This window comes from Trematomus bernacchii, unplaced genomic scaffold, assembly GCF_902827165.1.
Source record: "Trematomus bernacchii unplaced genomic scaffold, fTreBer1.1, whole genome shotgun sequence".
NCBI lineage: Eukaryota > Metazoa > Chordata > Actinopteri > Perciformes > Nototheniidae > Trematomus > Trematomus bernacchii.
The window spans coordinates 5,762,963-5,780,002 of record NW_022987513.1 but is presented as its reverse complement, the minus strand read 5'-3'; the positions used below and the strand labels follow the sequence as shown (position 1 = coordinate 5,780,002).

The following is a 17,040-nucleotide window of genomic DNA, read 5'->3' as shown; positions in this document are numbered from 1 at the left end:
AATATCTCTCTCTACACTACGGTTCTGGAATTTTCTCGAACTGCCGTAGCAACAGAAACCGTCCTTGAGCTTCTGATTGGACTGCACGATTGTTTGTTTCGCCAGCGATTGGTTGCTGTGTTACAGTAAGTATTGTTTGATGGCCGACTTGTATTTTTGACTGAGATTTTAACATATATTTATGAATTAGTGTCAAGACCTAAATAGACAATGGTTCGTGTCATTCTGTGCCATTATAGTATAACCATACACATGGACTTTTCTAAAACGTAACTCTTTCTATAATACAGAATTTCATATAAGTTATGTTATGAATATGCATTTAATGTGACACGACAGAGGGGCATGTGCAAACAGGAATTTGAGTTAATCTCCATCATTCGTCGCTGTTAACAGATGGAAACTTGCTTGGTAAACATCTGCTACCAGCTGCTGTGACAGCAGGGTTAGGTCTTGGAGGCAAAATGGAAGCGTACACACTGTTAACTGACCACCTTTACCCACCTTGTATTCATCAGCAACCAATATCCAGCAGGTTTCCTACAACACCACCATTTAAATAAAGAATACATTCCTGATTTAAAGCCAACCTGAACACCTCTGCAAAGATGTAATTTGATCAACAGAAATAGGCGATACCAGTTATCTGGCATGCACAATAAAAAAAATGACCTAAATACTGAAACGTGATGTTTGAGAACCAGAATGACCATATGTGGTGTGTCTAAAGACACACTGTTGTGTTCTGCCAGAGTGTAAGTTGACTAAATAGATTTCAATTCCCTTTTGGTTTTGTTTTAGATCTATCTGATGTTTCGTGAAAGCAGTGGTATGGCAATTTTCTGCTTATAAGGATGTACACACTGTACAGAAAGTACTTTGTCAAGTCACCATTGCTATGAGAAAATTGTCATGGCAGGAGAAAAGAAAACACTCACAAACAGATAATGTAACAGCTGTTCATAATTCTAACACACTGCCAGGGCCACTCAACATTATCCTTCTGACAGAACACAATATAATTTTTCTCCTCTTCCTTGTTCATTTGTTGAGTAATTATAAGTTTCTAAGGAAAGGGCTGTAGGTACGCATGACTAACTGCCTGCATGATGACAATGCTCATGTGATACAGAAAAACAGTGATACATAACATGTTGGTGATGTGTACCTGGAGTAAAGGGACTTTGGCAAGATATTTAGAAGGAAACCAGTGATTTGCCTTCCCATTTTCTAGCTTCAGCCATTATTTCAGACAACGGTGGCACTGTGACCTAAATTCAATTAAAGCTCAGATGGGGTCGGTAGCCTTCTGGGGTTCTATTTTGGGGTCATAGATATGATACAACAGGGAGAGTCCTAATTTATGTATTTGGGTCACAGCTTTCCCTTAACACCACCCCTCCAGCAGCACCCTGTCATATGACACCCAACCCGTGATGCATTACACCAGCCAGTGCTTTCCAACAGAGTTCAGAGGAATGTGTTTGTGCATGTCTGTTGTACTTTGCCCTGCCTCTTGCTTGGAATAATTATGCACTGCCTCAAAGTGTTCTATATTTGAGTGTTGTCACGTGAAATAAAACTGTCGCCTGTGGTTTGTGGCAACAAACTTGACTTATTTTTGGGAATTTCAATGACCCAACAATAGCTGTGAATGGATCAAAAGTAGAGAGGCTTATAATGTTAATGTAACTCTTATCAGTTAATGGACTTTGATTAGTTTAATTGTGTTTTACACACATGTGCCATTTTGGGTGGGACGTTCAGTTCCACGTCGAAAGGTTTCATAACAAACTAGCACACAAGTTTCATCAGAGCTTCAGTGAATAGTTTGGTAAACACATTCATTCTCTTGTTGACATCAAAGTGATTGAAATATCATCCTACCTAAATCAGAATAAATGTGTTTCTCATGATAATTTGTTATTTCCTTTATACCTACAGAATGGATCTGGTGAAACACACAGGCGGCTGCCACTGTGGGGCTGTAAGATTTGAAGTCCTAAGTTCCCCAGACCTCCATGTTTTCCAATGCAAGTAAGGAAAATAAATCTTATATTGTCTTGTAATTTAAAAATAAACATTGTGTATTGGACAAAAACTAGATTGTCCAAGACATTTATTATTTTAAAATGAATGGGTAAAACATATTTGTTTTGCTAAATAAAAACAAATGAATCCCATAACTGTCATGTTAAAGAGATTTCAAACAATGTGTCGCTTGTACACTTTTATAGCAAGTTAATACATACTGAATTATGTCTGTTTTTCTTCAGCTGTAGCATTTGCACAAAGAAACAAAACCATCATTTCATTGTTCCAAAGAATCACTTCACACTCTTACAGGTAACTCAAGCTAAATATTTGATTATGTTTGAAATCAGAAGAGCATTTTAAAGTAAATTAATTTTGTTTTCCTTGACAGGGGTCAGATTATCTGATCACATACACTTTTAACACTCACGTTGCTAAACACACCTTCTGTAAGACTTGTGGAGTTCAAAGTTTCTACACTCCACGCTCCAACCCTGACGGCTACGGTATGATCGCTAACAGTTTACACAAGACAGTCACACCACGCTCATATGTTGTTACCTAACATCCTGCTGTGTTTACTCCAGTCTACTCTGCCCAAAACAAAGCCCTTTATTTGGGATATTTGTAAAAAACAGAACCTTTATGTTCCCAATAAGAGATAAATGTTCCATACTAAGTTTCCAGATTATATAAGGAAACTTCTCCTAAAATCTATACAGCAGATTCACTTTTTTTTTTGAAAAGATAAATATATCTTTGTTAAAAAACAATTACATAATACAGTGACACACAAAACTAATTTAAGTGACATAGGGGAAGATTAAAAAAAAGTTTGATTAGATGATATACAATGTTGCATTTTGAGCTCAATATGGCAAAAATAACACAAGGATGCAAAAACATTTAAAATACTGCCTCACCTATTATATTTAACTTGCTCTTTTTTTTCCTGCTGAGAGCATTATTTAAAAAAATTGTGTTTTTAAAGAATTAAGCCAGAGCATCAGAAAAGATTCCCTTCAATACAATTTTCAATTCTACATCATATATTTCACATAACAAGTCTAGTATTAGATTTGTTATTGGTTACCAAGACTATCCTCCACACACTGTAGGTCCAGGCTCCACAGTGACTGTATGACAAAAGGAGCCTTGTGACTCTCTTCACCTCCAGCACACCCTATTCTGACTCAGCCCCATGGTGTTATATAATGGGTGTAGGCTGTTTTTTTCATATGTAAATAACGTTGCTGTTGTTGTTTACTCCCCAGGCGTTGCTCCACACTGTCTGGATCCAGGTACTGTCCGCAGCGTCACAGTGGATAAGTTTTGTGGGGAGAAGTGGGAAGAAAGCTTGCAAGCTCACAAGAGCATCAGAGATATGTCTAAACCTGAAGCAGACGCACAGCTGAAAAACACAATGACAACACTGTGATTTAAGAATCAAGCTTATTTTAATCATCAGTATCAAAAATGTTTTACAGTATTTTTTAATAATCTTTGACATAAGATTACAAAACTGTATCCGTAGTGTTGCTTTTATACAGTGTAATAACAATAAAGATTTTTGAGAAACGAAAAGTCAGCATTATTTATGGAAAGGACTTACGATAAAACGCTGAGTCTTCTTTGAAAAAGTAAAGTACTGAGTATTTTCTTTTTACAGTGAGCAAAACAGCTCATCTGATTTGTAAACCCTTATTCACTCTTCACCACAGTTATCTAGTAGATAGGCAGCAGGAAAACAAAGTAACAGTCAGTGCATCAGTTTATCTCATAACTCAATAGATCTTCAGGTTCTTTGGACCTTGTGGGATAATTTGGAACGTGTTGATGAACATGTATCGAGACATGGTGATGTAGAGGTAACGAAACCACAGGAGCTGGGTGCGGTGGCAATACATGGCATCCTGAAAGGAGAAGAGGGTTGTTAGTGAGTACAAAGTAATCCATTACATTTGATATTGGATCACAATTAACACCCAATCGTGGTCCAAATATATCTGCTACTTACTGCACATGTAATTTTTATATACAGAATTTGCTTGATGTTAAGTTGCAAAGAATAATGGATCAAAAGGAAAACAATTTGATGAATTGTTAGTTAATTTCTTATGCAAAAATGTTAGACATGCCGTTATCGGCCTCTCAAATATGAAGAGATAAAAAAGAAGTTTAAAGACATCACCTTGGACTTTAAGAAACTATTAATCCTGACATTTTATAGACCAAGAGATCAATAGATGAATCTAGAAAATGAAAATAATCATGCAATTATTTGATGCTCAACCACTTACTTTTTTATTTAAAACCGTATCTCCACTTTTGCCTATTCAGCACAGACACTGCATACAGCTTCGTATGTGCCCTCTAATAGGAGACAGTGACACGCCTTTCCAACAAACAGTGCATTGTGAAGCTTACTTTGGCTTGCCTGTAGCCCTGTGAGCCGAGGAAACAGCGGAGGCTGCAGGGCAGCAGCCAGCTGAAGGGAAGCTCCAGGAAAGAAATGTACTTCCTGAAGAGGCCAACGGTCACCAGGGAGAGCAAACAGCAGTCTGGGAGGACATACAGAGACACAGTTAGTTATCAGTATATGTTATTAATTCAGTACAGTAGCAACTTGTCAACTAGGACATTCTCTCAGGCTGTTCTGTTTCAGGTCTTCTCTATAGAAAAGCAACCTGATGTTACAACAAACAATTATTCTTTATTACACTCAGGCTGTTCTGAATAAATCTCAGGAAAAATTTGAAAAATTGTCACTGTCAAGTTGCTAAAAAGGAAATTATATTACAGAGCACATAGTCAACATGGTGAGTTTTACAGCTATAACATGCAGGTTGTTCCCTTTCCTCTTGTGTGTTATGTAGGTTTTTGTGCATGAAAATGTTCTGCAAAAGCTACCTTTTTCTGTCCCACAACTGAAACGCCTCAATTGGACTCCTTTACTTCCGTAACATAATGACAACACTATGTAACACTCACGCTTCTATTGGTTAGATCTCCAAAACATTGTAAGTGATAGGCTAAGGGGCAGGGCATCTCTAAGCAGTGGACCAATCATAACAGAGCTGGCCAGCTAACCAATCTTTTTGAACATTAAAGCATGTAAACATGTCACATTAGAGGCACCAAATATAAATATGAACCTGAAAATAAGCACAATAGGGCCCCTTTAAAGCTGCTGGTAAAGGAGAATTGCTGAACGGCCAGTAAAGAGGCCTTTTGTGAATCAGGCCAGGCCTAATTCACTCCCACAGGCTACAGTATGATCAGTCAAACAGGTGATGTGTGGTATAAATAACCAGCGTGCATGATTAATGACGCTCCTGCTGTTTTTATAAGATAGCTCTCTGCAGGCTTAAAGGGCAAGGCAGACTGAAAATAAAGTGTGTGTTTGCTCTGGCCTCGGGACTGAGATGATTGTCCTTCTGCTATTCAACCAGCACAGTGCAACAGTTGAGATTTCATGTATGATTAACTACTCTGGCCCGCTGTGCTGGTGTCTTATCATGCTGTCTGCTCAGACTTTAATGTGGGTGTTCTCTCAGGGCCTTAATGTTTCTCTTGTTAGCAGAGTATTGTCAGTTGAACATGTTGTACCCTCTCTGTCCTGATTATGTTCAAGCGGATAGTCATAATGCCTTTCAATCACGTCTATTTATTTATTTTTCGTATTCACTGTTACATGTCCAATATGTGTAATATGTAATGTAAAGCGCTTGAGCACTTGAAAAAGCGTTCTAATAAAAAATGTAATGAATTATTATGAATTATTATTTCACAAAATGTTAGAGGTTAATATCATGCTTTTTACTCCACTACCTTGACTCATACAGAGTACTATTACTTTTGATTCTTGAAGTACATTTAGCTGATAATACTTCTGTACTTCTACTTCAGTAACATTTTTAATTCAGGACTTAATTTTGTTCTCTTAATACCATTATTATTATTTGTACTTTTACTTAAGTAGGTACTTCTAAGTAATATCTAAGTACTTTTTCCATTTCTGCTGCTTGGGATAACTGTCTGGGCTCACGCTGCCACCAGCAGACCAAACTCTATAGATGGGAAACAAATGTTATGCAACCCTTTAGAACAGAAGAGGGCGCTGTACAATAACAAACACTGTGAACCTGAGCAGTTCACAGCACCTTCCAGCAGACTGGAGAAGCAGCTACTCGTGTCAGGCAGTCTGTATCTTTTAATAAAAATGCTACCTGAAGCCTCATAATGAATACAACTTTTGTAAAGGCTTTTGTACCAAATTGTATTGCCTTTTGCATATCCAACAGCGAAAGAAGAAGTGGTTCCTTACTCAAGAATTTTCAGTTTAATATGTTATATAACTCGAACACAGCAATGGGTATATGACTGATCCCTCCTAAAACTGTTTCAGATTGAGTTTATCCTAGTAGGGAGTTAGTTTGAGTTTTGTAGGAAAGGATTACCAGGTCAGTTACCATAACAGAAAAAGCTTTCCAAATGAGGATTTAGGAATTAACGCAAGGCAAACCTTACTGGTTTATTTTCTGAAAATTGACTAGTAAATGCAACCAGGTACTTTGGACACACATTTTCAAATGTTTAAACCCTCTTAAAAGTGTTCTTTGTGTCCCACTTACCATTGGGTACTTGTCCAGTGGAAGCCAGATAGCTGTAAATGGAGGGAAGAGCCGTGTTACAGGTTAAAAATATTGAAGAGGCAAACATTGTTTCATCAAAGAGATGATAAGTAAATGGCAATGGTGTGATGTTCCTACCTGCCAATATATAACCAAGATGATAGCTTTCTTAACACTGATTGCAACACAAATGAGTCAAATGTCAAAATGTGTGAGTCTACAGAGGCAGTAAGCATATGCTTTTGTGTGTGTGTGTGTTTCAGGTAAATTTGTATTGAAAGTTGGAGGGTTATTTTTTCCCTAGGGAGATGACATTTTTAATTTCCTGATCCTCTGTCAAATCTACTTCAAGTTTTTCACATTTGCATTTCAAGAGCAACTATAGGGGCAGCTCATCCCAAAATCAAAAATATATATGTAGTTCTGTTTATCAATCTTATAATTGTATGGAGTAAGTTGTAGAGTTTTGAAGATATCAGATTTATGCATGTCTGCTTTTTCTCAAACAATGTCCATTATATTGGAGAAAATGATGGCACTCGGTTTGTGGTGCTCAAAACGCCAAAAGAAATACATTTAATAAACTCAACAGCTTTGTCTCTTTCCATAAATCATGATCTGGTAACTCAAGATACAGAGCATTTTATTGTAGGAACTATTACTTACTCCTGAGGGGTGATACGGTTGCTGGTTGTAGTTTGGCAGAAAGAAAATAGTTCCTACATAAAACTGCTCTAGATATGTGGATTATTTTTGGTAACTGGCTCATGATTATGGAAATAGACAATGACTTCTATTGTATTGGAGAGAAGGCAGACATCTCTACGACCAATATCACCAACACAAAGCAACTCACACCAATCTATATTGATAAAAAGAACTAACATTATGAAATCATTTATTCTATATTTGTAGTTGAATTGTCCCTTTAACACATGGACTAAACTCAACAACAAACCACTGAGATTTAAAATACTGCAAAGCTAGTACACAGCCCCTCTGGGTTTGGGCCTTATGGGAATCATGAGATGTGACATTTGGAGAGCTCACATCTTATCAACAGTTGAGGGCCGGCTCAGAGAGGACTAACAGGCAAGACAATTAAGGCCTCAGTGCACTATGGGAACAGGAGCCAGTGAAAAACATTTTTTAAACCAACAGTCTGATGCAACGTGCTTGGTTGGCCTCTCCAAACCAGAGCTGCCCTCCCACCTCACCACTTCAGGGACAGGATTTACTGCTGCTCTCTGGGAGCACAGCCCAGTGCCTCTGAGGACTGTGTTTGGATGACCTCTCAGCTATGTAACAGCCCTATTCTAAAACATATGGTGTGTGTGTGCAGGGAAAGATGTTTGTTAATGTGGCTCTCAATGTTCTACACTTTCCTGGACAATGTTTTATGACCGTGGAGTTGGCTGTGGGTACCATGCATAAGGCACATAAAACCAATCTGGATGGTGTCTTTAGGTTGGCATCTTTAAAGTCTTTTTTTAAAAGTCAGTACCTGACAGCTTTATGGATGGCTGTGTGATTGGCATGGCCGCTCACTCCGCTCCCATCGAAGGTCAGCACCTGAAACAACAAAATGTCTCACTGTGTGTGGGTGCAAATCCAGCATCTGGGTATCTAAAAGTGAATTTAAATATAAACGGAGGCAAAAGATTTTTCTTGGGTTAGTGCAAGGGTTTCTGTGTCTTGACTTTGGAGCTGTTTGGCAGCTGACAACTGATATTTAAAGCCTTTTTCTGTGTGCATGCTTCCACACAAGAGGAAGCAAGAAACAATCAGGTCAAAGGGAAAGAAAAAGTGCTTGACTAAAGACTTGGCATTTGCTATGCTCAGGCGTATTCTACCATGACTATGTCGTTGCAATCAAGCATCAGTTAAAGTCCACCAACACTTATTATAAGTAACAAGTAGACTTTGTTTTTATCCCTCATGACCTGTATATTGAAAATCAAGAGATTGCCGTTGTTTAAGACCAAGGAAACATGTAATTCAGTTTAAGAGCGAACCACATTTTACTCATGATGCTTATCTCTGTTTTTGCTGCATACATTCTTTAGAGAAATCATGATTCTCAAGCCTACTTTTTGGTCAAGAGGAATTCTTTCTGCAGAGCCTGACAGGATGGGAGGAGACGGTATGTTTGTTTGTCGTCTTTGATAAGAAGAAGAGATCTTCTTAAAGCAGCATAAAACAACGCAGCTGTATTTGATAAACTTGACTTAAGAACCTTTTTTTGTCATGGCTGCTGTACTTTTTGTTTGTCAGAATGTTACTATTTTTGTAGTCGAATAACAATTCTTTGATTTCTAAATTAGCCACATTCCCATTAGTTAATAGTACGGAACTACACTGCGGCAGATAAGCATCTATGTAAACACCAAGTTGAATCCAAACTGCAGCAGAGGCCATTTCCTCTCATTTTCAGGGAGGCTCAAAATAAAGTCTGAGCTGGACAAAAAGAGACGCAGTCTGACAGGAATACTATGCAGACCACAAGGGAAATGGGATAATGAGCTTGAGACATGAGGTGCGAAGACATATGGTTAAAACTTAAGAAAGCAATACATGGATTTTGTATGCAAAAGGGCAGGGAAATGGTTTGTTGACAGGAAATGAGGAAAAAACAACTGCTAAGAAAGGAAAGAATTCAGCGCGAAGCTGAGCATACCATGTTGAAGGAGTGCTCTCTCATGTGCTTCACAATTAAAGAAGAGACCAGGGAGACGCTCCATTCTGCTTTGGGATCATCGGGGAGTTTTCTGGAGGGTGAAAAAAAGGACTTAGTTATCTTCCAAGTGATATTACTGATAAACAGGAGTGCATTGTGTCTGTGATGTAACCTTGCGTAAATTCTACACAACATAAGCATGCTTGGTGTTTCTCAGGCGCCTACTTTTTTACGAGTTTTGGGAATTCCAGGGGGTTAGGGGTCAGACGACCCTCACCATCATGTTCATCTGAAACTACAGCCTGAAGACAACACATTACATACACATCACTTGGCCAACCCAAGTTTGTGACTTACTCTACATGCAGATACTTCCTTTTTGGCACAAATAATACCTCTCAATTGAAAGAATAAAAAACGTTTTTTTTGCAGTTGTTCAATGCCCCCGATGAACTCAATAGAAACCAGCCACCATAATAAAGAATAAATGTAGTAGAACCAGTTTGTCCACCAGATATGATTCCTCTGATTTCTGTTGTTTAAAACACAAACAGACAACAAAGCAATGACGGTTTGAGAACCATGGGGGTCTCGGTCTGATGAGATAAGCAGAAAGATCAGTGACATGATGTGTTGCTGAACAATTTAATTGAACAGGTCCTTCCATTTCAGATACTTTGATGTTAAGATAGATCATCTGCTATCCTGGAAAGACCACATTGAAGCTGTCTGGAAAAGGACAAAACAAAGACTTTTCTTTTCTCGTCTTGTTCTACAGTATTGTACGTTTTGAATTTTACACCAAAAGAAAATCTGCTCAAAGATTGTAGGCCATTCGTTCGTTCCACGATTTAGACTGAATAACTCTTTTGTGCCAATCCTAAAAATAAATATGGAATTCAATCCCAGATCAAATGATCATTAAAGGGGCTTGGTAACATGTAAGACTTGATCTGACAATAGTGTAACATCCTAGGGCTGCTCAATTAATGGTATTTTAATCGCAATTACGATTTTGGCTTGCAGCGATTATGAAAACAACATAATCGAAATAAAACGATTATATATTTTATTTTTTTAATTATTTATTTTATTGGTTTTTCAGTTGAATTATACTTAAAGTTCAGGGTAATGAACTGTTAAAAACATACTGTTCACATTTTTTTTCAATAAATGGATGTTTTCAAAGTAAATGGATAATCGTTTTTAATAATCGTGATATCAATTATTGACCCAAATAATCGAGATTATGATTTTTGCCATAATCGAGCAGCCCTATAACATCCTCACATGGGGTGGTACATGGATGGTGTGACAGTGCATGTATATGTACGGTTTTTAAAGTGGGGGTAGGTGTGGGGGGGTCATAAACAGTTTCTTCCCTCCCCTCCGTTGCTAACAATGAGCCGGGACAGTTGGGCTGGTAGGGGGAAGTGATGGATTAGAGCACTGATCTATTGGTGGCCAGTGATGTGAGGGTCAGGCTACGGTGTAAAGAGGTGGAGGGTTAGGGGGGAGGCTATGTCATGGGGAGCAGGGGTGGGAGGAGGGGAGGGTCGGGGGTTCAGAGATAGTTTAAAACTGTCCGTCAACGAGTGAATGCACTGCTGTGACATATCATAATGATTGTGTGGGATGGCACAGGGAAATTGATTCAAACTTCTCTAAAATGTTCAAGGCCCCTAATGTAATAAAAGGTAATAAAACAGCAATTTGGGAGGATTTGACAAAAGTGTATGAATCGTAAAATACCATTCCGAGTTCACAGCTTGGCCACACTCATGCATTTCTTAATGTTGCCCTATATTCTCTCTAGTGCATTTATTCATTTATTATCTGAGGCATTTTGCAAAGCACAAGCCTGCATGGAGGGGGGGGGGATGAAAAATGAACAAAAGACACAAGACACCTGACCTTTCTCATGCAGGATGCAGGCAGAGTGTCAGCCTCGCCATGGCAACAGTGCAAAATGTCCTAAAGTAACCTCCCCTGCTCCGCTTTTGTAGCGTTGCATGTGGATGTGTAATTGCTTGCAGGCATCTGTATGCAGTGGTTGAACTTTGGCCGAGTAAGGCGGATTCAGTAGGTGTGTGTGTGTCTGTGTGTGCGTGCGTGTGTGTGTGTGTGTTAAAGAGGGCTTGGTTAGTCTGGTCACATGGACCACAGGCCTGTGAAACTGCCAGGCTTCTATCCACACAGTCAGATAATGTCCTGCTGGGAACCGCTGTGATGCCACTACAAACTGACAATGCACCCACAATATCACTCTGTAATGAGGCAGTTAATACAGCAACACCAATAGACACACTGTGTTACACAATCATTTAGAGGCATTTAAACTGACTAATTATGTAAGTAGTGTTTAGAAAGAGAGGTTGTTCATAGAAAGAGAAAGCTAATGTGACAAAATGTCATGTGTGTTGCCGGCAGCAGGATTGAGTTAAGCAACTGTTTGACTATTCAGAGAGCCAGTGTGTGCTGGTGACACATGTATCTGAGATAAAAGCACAGCCACAGGTCAGTGGCAAGGCTGGAACATCTCAGCACTATTTACTGCACTCTGCCGTGTGCCTCTAAATTAGCTACGGCTATTTTTACCACGATCGATGAATATTTAAACCTTGTATGGGGATACGGTGTTACTGAAGTCAATACGGCTTTCCTTTCCACAAACGTAATGCTTATGTCTTTGTTTACATCCAAAAAAAGATTAACATACATTAAAAAAAAGCATTTTAAAGTCTGTGATAATATCTCAGTAAATATTTTTCTAACTTTCTAAGTAAAAGAGATATAAGTAGAGAAATAAACATTTTAAATAAATGTGATGTTTGTTATAGAGTTGGTTCAGTCTGGTTGATAATGTAATGAAGCGTCGAGGTGGTTGGATGTGTGCAGTGAGCAGCTATAATTGAGTCCAGGGAGCAGACAGAGGTCAGGCCAGTGCAAGTGGAGAGGCAGCAGAGCGTGCTCAGATCCAGCTTGATCACAAAGGCCCCAACATGCACTGGCCCCAGATACTGTCTACACAGCTGTCCTATTCAGTAAGCATTAAAGGGAAAATCCTATTTTAAAGCAGAATTCACGTGTTATTCCCGTTATTCCATAGCATAGGCTTTAGTTGTGAGGAAGCAGGTCTCACTCAGTTTGTTCGTTATGAAACATAAACCTACACTGTGCGAAGTTGAGACTTTAGCTTGAAAACAAAACTCCAGTCGACCCAGCACACACTTCCCTGATGCATGACATGATACAGTCAATACTGCAAAAAAAAAAAAACGTATTAGTATGCATTAGGTCTGGTACTAGTTTTTTGCAAATGTTTAATACAGTTTGACCAAGTTTAATAATATCTAGATGCCACATCATTTGCATGAGGATAATTACAATTAGTGTATTTTTAAGAATATTAAATATTGCATTGTTACATCCATGTTGACATGCTTTCAGTTTACTAATGCACAGATTTTGATGGTACATTGCTGCGTACTTTGCCGTGTTACAGCAACTGGATCAGTGGAATAATGTGAATCCATAGTCAGGAATGTGGGTAACATGCATCCTTGTGCATAAAAAAACAAAACCCCCTTCATAGAAAAAGAGCCCAAATACTCGTTGGGTAACCATTTAGTTTGAACCAAGACATAATTTGAAATTAATTGACTCAATGAGATGGATTTGATTCAAAACTGTAACAAAATTTGAACCTAGTCCAACTAAATCGACAGTGACAAGTAGATGCTGACAAAAGGTGCACCTTCCTGGTTTGTGTTCGCATTACAAAAACATAATAACTAGCTTGGCATAAATGGAAAATGCAAATATTTTAAACGACACATACACTGAGGAGCTGCTCTAGATTTTTCTTTATAGCATTACATACAAATATTATGTCTTGAACTAAGGGGCTAGGAGCTTTAAAACAATAGAGGTAAGTCTTGAAATTGTTACTTCAACTACTGTTAATTAGCATAATCAAACCTCCAATCATCTTAGTATAACACCAATACATTGTTAAGATGCAAAGGGCTTTGCCAACTTTTGCGCAACATGTTTTTCTTTCTTTTTGTTTAAAATGACGAGCGTAAAAAGCAGGGAGAGGTAAAGTCATGGATGAACTATACTTTGGCAGAGAAGGTTAGGAGCAAAGCCAAAGTGTGGCTCTCAATATGCAGACACATAAAGGGGAAAACAGCTTGGAATGACCTACATTAGCTGTGCTCAGAGCATGGCCAAAATGTATCCCACAGTCCTTGGCAGTTGGCTCCAGCAGACGGACAAGAGGAGGAGAAGGAGGAGGGGTGGTGGAAAAGAGTGGGAGAGCAGAGAGAGATGGAGAGACAGAGCTTGTTTGGGAGAGAGTGGGGCTCTCAATGTGCTGATTAGGTTTGTGTTTTGAGCAAACAGCAGAATACACAGAAAGGGAAAATGGGCTACTCTCCAGTTCAGCAGAAGTGCAGACAGCACTAAGATCAAAGTTCAGTGATGCTCTGTGTGCACAGGATGATAAAACTGCATTTAAAATACCACACACACACACCATAAATGTTCTCTAGAGCAGACAACCTGGGCAGGCTGCCAGAATACTGCTGTGAGCTCCAGGTTAGTGCTAGAGTTCATGCAGCTCTCTCTTGTTGCGCCAACGTGTAGAGACTGAAATGTGGGCGGCCCCGAGATTCTTAGAAACTCAAAACATTTCAGGGGAAGCTGCAGGGTTGTTCTACAGGAAAAAACTCCCCCTCTTCAACATCACCTTTACCACTTCTTTCTCAGTAACTTGACCTTGCCAATAGCCACAGCCAAAGTCAGGAGACTGGAAGTCTTACAGCTGCATCAACAGCACAACAAAAAAGAAACATGAAGAATAACGAGTTCCTCGAAGAATTTGGCCAACAAGTAGTCCTGGCTTCGATTTCTGCTTACCGCTTGAATGTAAAACCACTGTGGCTGTGAGTGAAGTCTGTTTTAACTTAGAGGAGTTTACAACCCCGCCATACTAACCAAAGCTGTTTCTGTACATCATCCATGACATTCATTTTTTGTTGTTGTCTGACTTCCTCTAATTTATTTTAGTACTCGGAGATGAATGAGAGCTATCACACTAAAGTTATAATTTATTTTCTGAACTGTTAAGTTCCTGGAAAAAACCTGGAATGGACAACTAGTTTCTTAGAAAACTGTTGGAAAATCCCCTTACATTCCATAGTCTACAACTGACACGCAGATATGCTCAAAAGTTTGCCAGCACAAGAAACACTTTGGTATGTAACCCACAATATAAACAAAAATTACCAAAGTTTTCCACTAATACAATCTACCTGTCAACGGCTAAATAATGAAAGACAGATTGGATTTGAGCACCACTAAATTCTGTAATTCAGTAATGAAAAGGAAAAAAGTATAATTAAGTATATAGACAATTACCTCCCAAAAGTAAATGTGTTAATTAATCCTTTTTACTCAATTGATTAAAAAAACATAAACTCAAAAAATTGATTGCATTTGCTATAATTACAATTTCAAAAATGGCTTTACTATATTTTAAAGTGAGGGGCATTTTAATAGATAGATTGATGTCACTTTGGAATTTAAAAGCTTCTTGTAGAGGGCTCTGTGTCCCACAGGGAAGACCGATCACCGTCCCTGGGGCCTTCTCATTTATTTCCTTTGACACAGAGGCAGTTATACATAAGGCCACAGGCTAGATCGGCTCTGTTGTGGTGAGAATGGATGGTTGTGATTTGTTCTTTTGGTGGGAGGGGGCTGATGGGCTCCCAACAGGCAGACATGCTGAGACCTGACTCCTGAATTAAGGGCAGCAGATATATATTAATATTTTCCTATGTCATTTTTTGAGCCAACAATTAGCTTCAGTTTTAAACCATATTGAGGGCTGACACCAATCAACAGTACGATCATGTTTAAAACACATATTTATTTAACAAGTTAACTCAAACTCAGTTTTCTCAACATTGAAAGGAACACATAAGAAAATGTTTTTAACTTGTAAAACGTTGTGTTGTATGTTTGGTGCATAGGTTTGCTTACGTATGGTCTACTATGGTGATTCTGGAGTCTGGTATCCCCAACACTGCACAGCTGTTGAGAAGTTCTTGTTTACGCTGAGCTCCTTGATTGTAGTAGTTTCCTGTACAATATTTGGAGGACAAATTAGGCTATTGATGCTCCATAATGGCTAACATAATTATGTCTAGGTAAAACATTTTACAATGCCATATGTTCTTTAGCTGTATTCTGGTCCTCTAACACCAGTTAAGTTCGATCTGAATGAAATATACACATGTACCCTAATGCTTCTATGTATCATATCATTTATAAAATAAGTTTTTGAAGTGAGATTGCCTTTATTTCACTCCAGAAACCCTTATTGATTTGTTTTTAATATAATCGACACCAACTGTGTTATGCCTTTCCTGAAAAAGCTAGTAACTGTTGACATTTCTGTCACCCACATTTTTCATACAAATGTATGATCTGTTGGCCTTATTAGATATATTCAGTGAACACAAGACTGGCTTCCTTTATTTTACAGTAGTTGAGGGAATTATTAATTCACTCAAAAATCACAAGTTCTTGAATGTATAAGGTTTTATTATGTGAATACAACATAGTAAGACTTTGAATAGAAATTATTTTCAGGTGTCTTTTAGAATTCAATGACGAATAATATGGTACAAAAAAATCCAGAAGCTGCCATTTCTATATCCTTCACATTCAATCTAACGTTTATGTTTAGCAAACTATTATCTATTTAACTCAAATGAGTAAAAGCACGTGATTAAAACTAGCTTCCATTTGTTAGCAGCTATCCTCAGGCTAAATTAGCATTCCTCCATAACTTTATAATTATGTTATAAAGCTCATTGTGATACAATAGTGTAGTGAAACCATACCTTCTGATAAACACAGCAAATGAACGCTGGCTTTTAACTCAACGAGACGTATAATCGTTGGCGCGAAGAACATACATTCATCATCCGGATGCGCAGTCACAACCAGAGCTCTGATGTCTGCGCCGACTGTGTCTCTGCTTGTTAACACGTTCATAAAATGATTCAACGACTTCACCAAAGAGCTTCGATGTCGATAGTAAATGCATTTTATCCAAACCAAATAGGATAAAACTATAAAGACAGCCGGGTAAACACTCATTATTTTGACCGTTACCGTAAACAATCCGTGTACAGACAAAAGCCTAACATACTAATGGTTCCACGTGTATAAAAACAACAACCTAAAAGCGGAAGGTTTGCTTTATTTAACGTCACCCCATCTTTAGATAATGCAGTAAGCGTCTTAACTAATTGCAACAAAGCAATAGCTGCTCACTTTTAGCCACACAATAATGTGTTGATTATAAACTTCTTAGGATAACGAATAAATAACTATGAAACATAATGCTTTTCTGGCATATTTGAGTAAAGGGGACATTGAACGTTTGTAGTCAAATGAGATAAATTAAGCGAAATGTGTATTTTTGAAAAGTGAAAATTATAAACACCAGGAACGTTACTCTGTTTGAGGGGACGATTTAGCTGTTACACTGCATAATCCTTACAGGTATATAAAAACTAAAGAGTAAAATGTAAAGTATTTATTAAGAGGATCAGATAATAGTCCGCTTACTTTGTGAAGAAAATAAATAAATATATTTTTACTGTTTACACAACTTTG

At 38.2% G+C, this 17,040-nt stretch overlaps 2 protein-coding genes across 2 annotated transcripts; one reads left to right on the top strand and one right to left on the bottom strand.

The window, feature by feature from the left end:
- The first annotated feature begins 23 nt into the window (after positions 1-23).
- On the top strand, positions 24-3,527 carry cenpv (centromere protein V). Its single transcript, XM_034114617.1, has 5 exons — positions 24-125; positions 1,945-2,037; positions 2,277-2,346; positions 2,426-2,540; positions 3,309-3,527. Exons 2-5 carry the CDS (start codon positions 1,946-1,948, stop codon positions 3,470-3,472), a joined length of 441 nt encoding a protein of 146 aa, XP_033970508.1. The 5' UTR covers positions 24-125; position 1,945; the 3' UTR covers positions 3,473-3,527.
- Positions 3,470-16,534, bottom strand: pigl (phosphatidylinositol glycan anchor biosynthesis, class L). Its single transcript, XM_034114604.1, has 7 exons — positions 16,260-16,534; positions 15,394-15,493; positions 9,346-9,436; positions 8,173-8,240; positions 6,669-6,700; positions 4,462-4,595; positions 3,470-3,947 (listed from the first exon to the last, which is right to left on the bottom strand). Exons 1-7 carry the CDS (start codon positions 16,516-16,518, stop codon positions 3,819-3,821), a joined length of 813 nt encoding a protein of 270 aa, XP_033970495.1. The 5' UTR covers positions 16,519-16,534; the 3' UTR covers positions 3,470-3,818.
- Between the last annotated feature and the right edge of the window lie 506 nt (positions 16,535-17,040).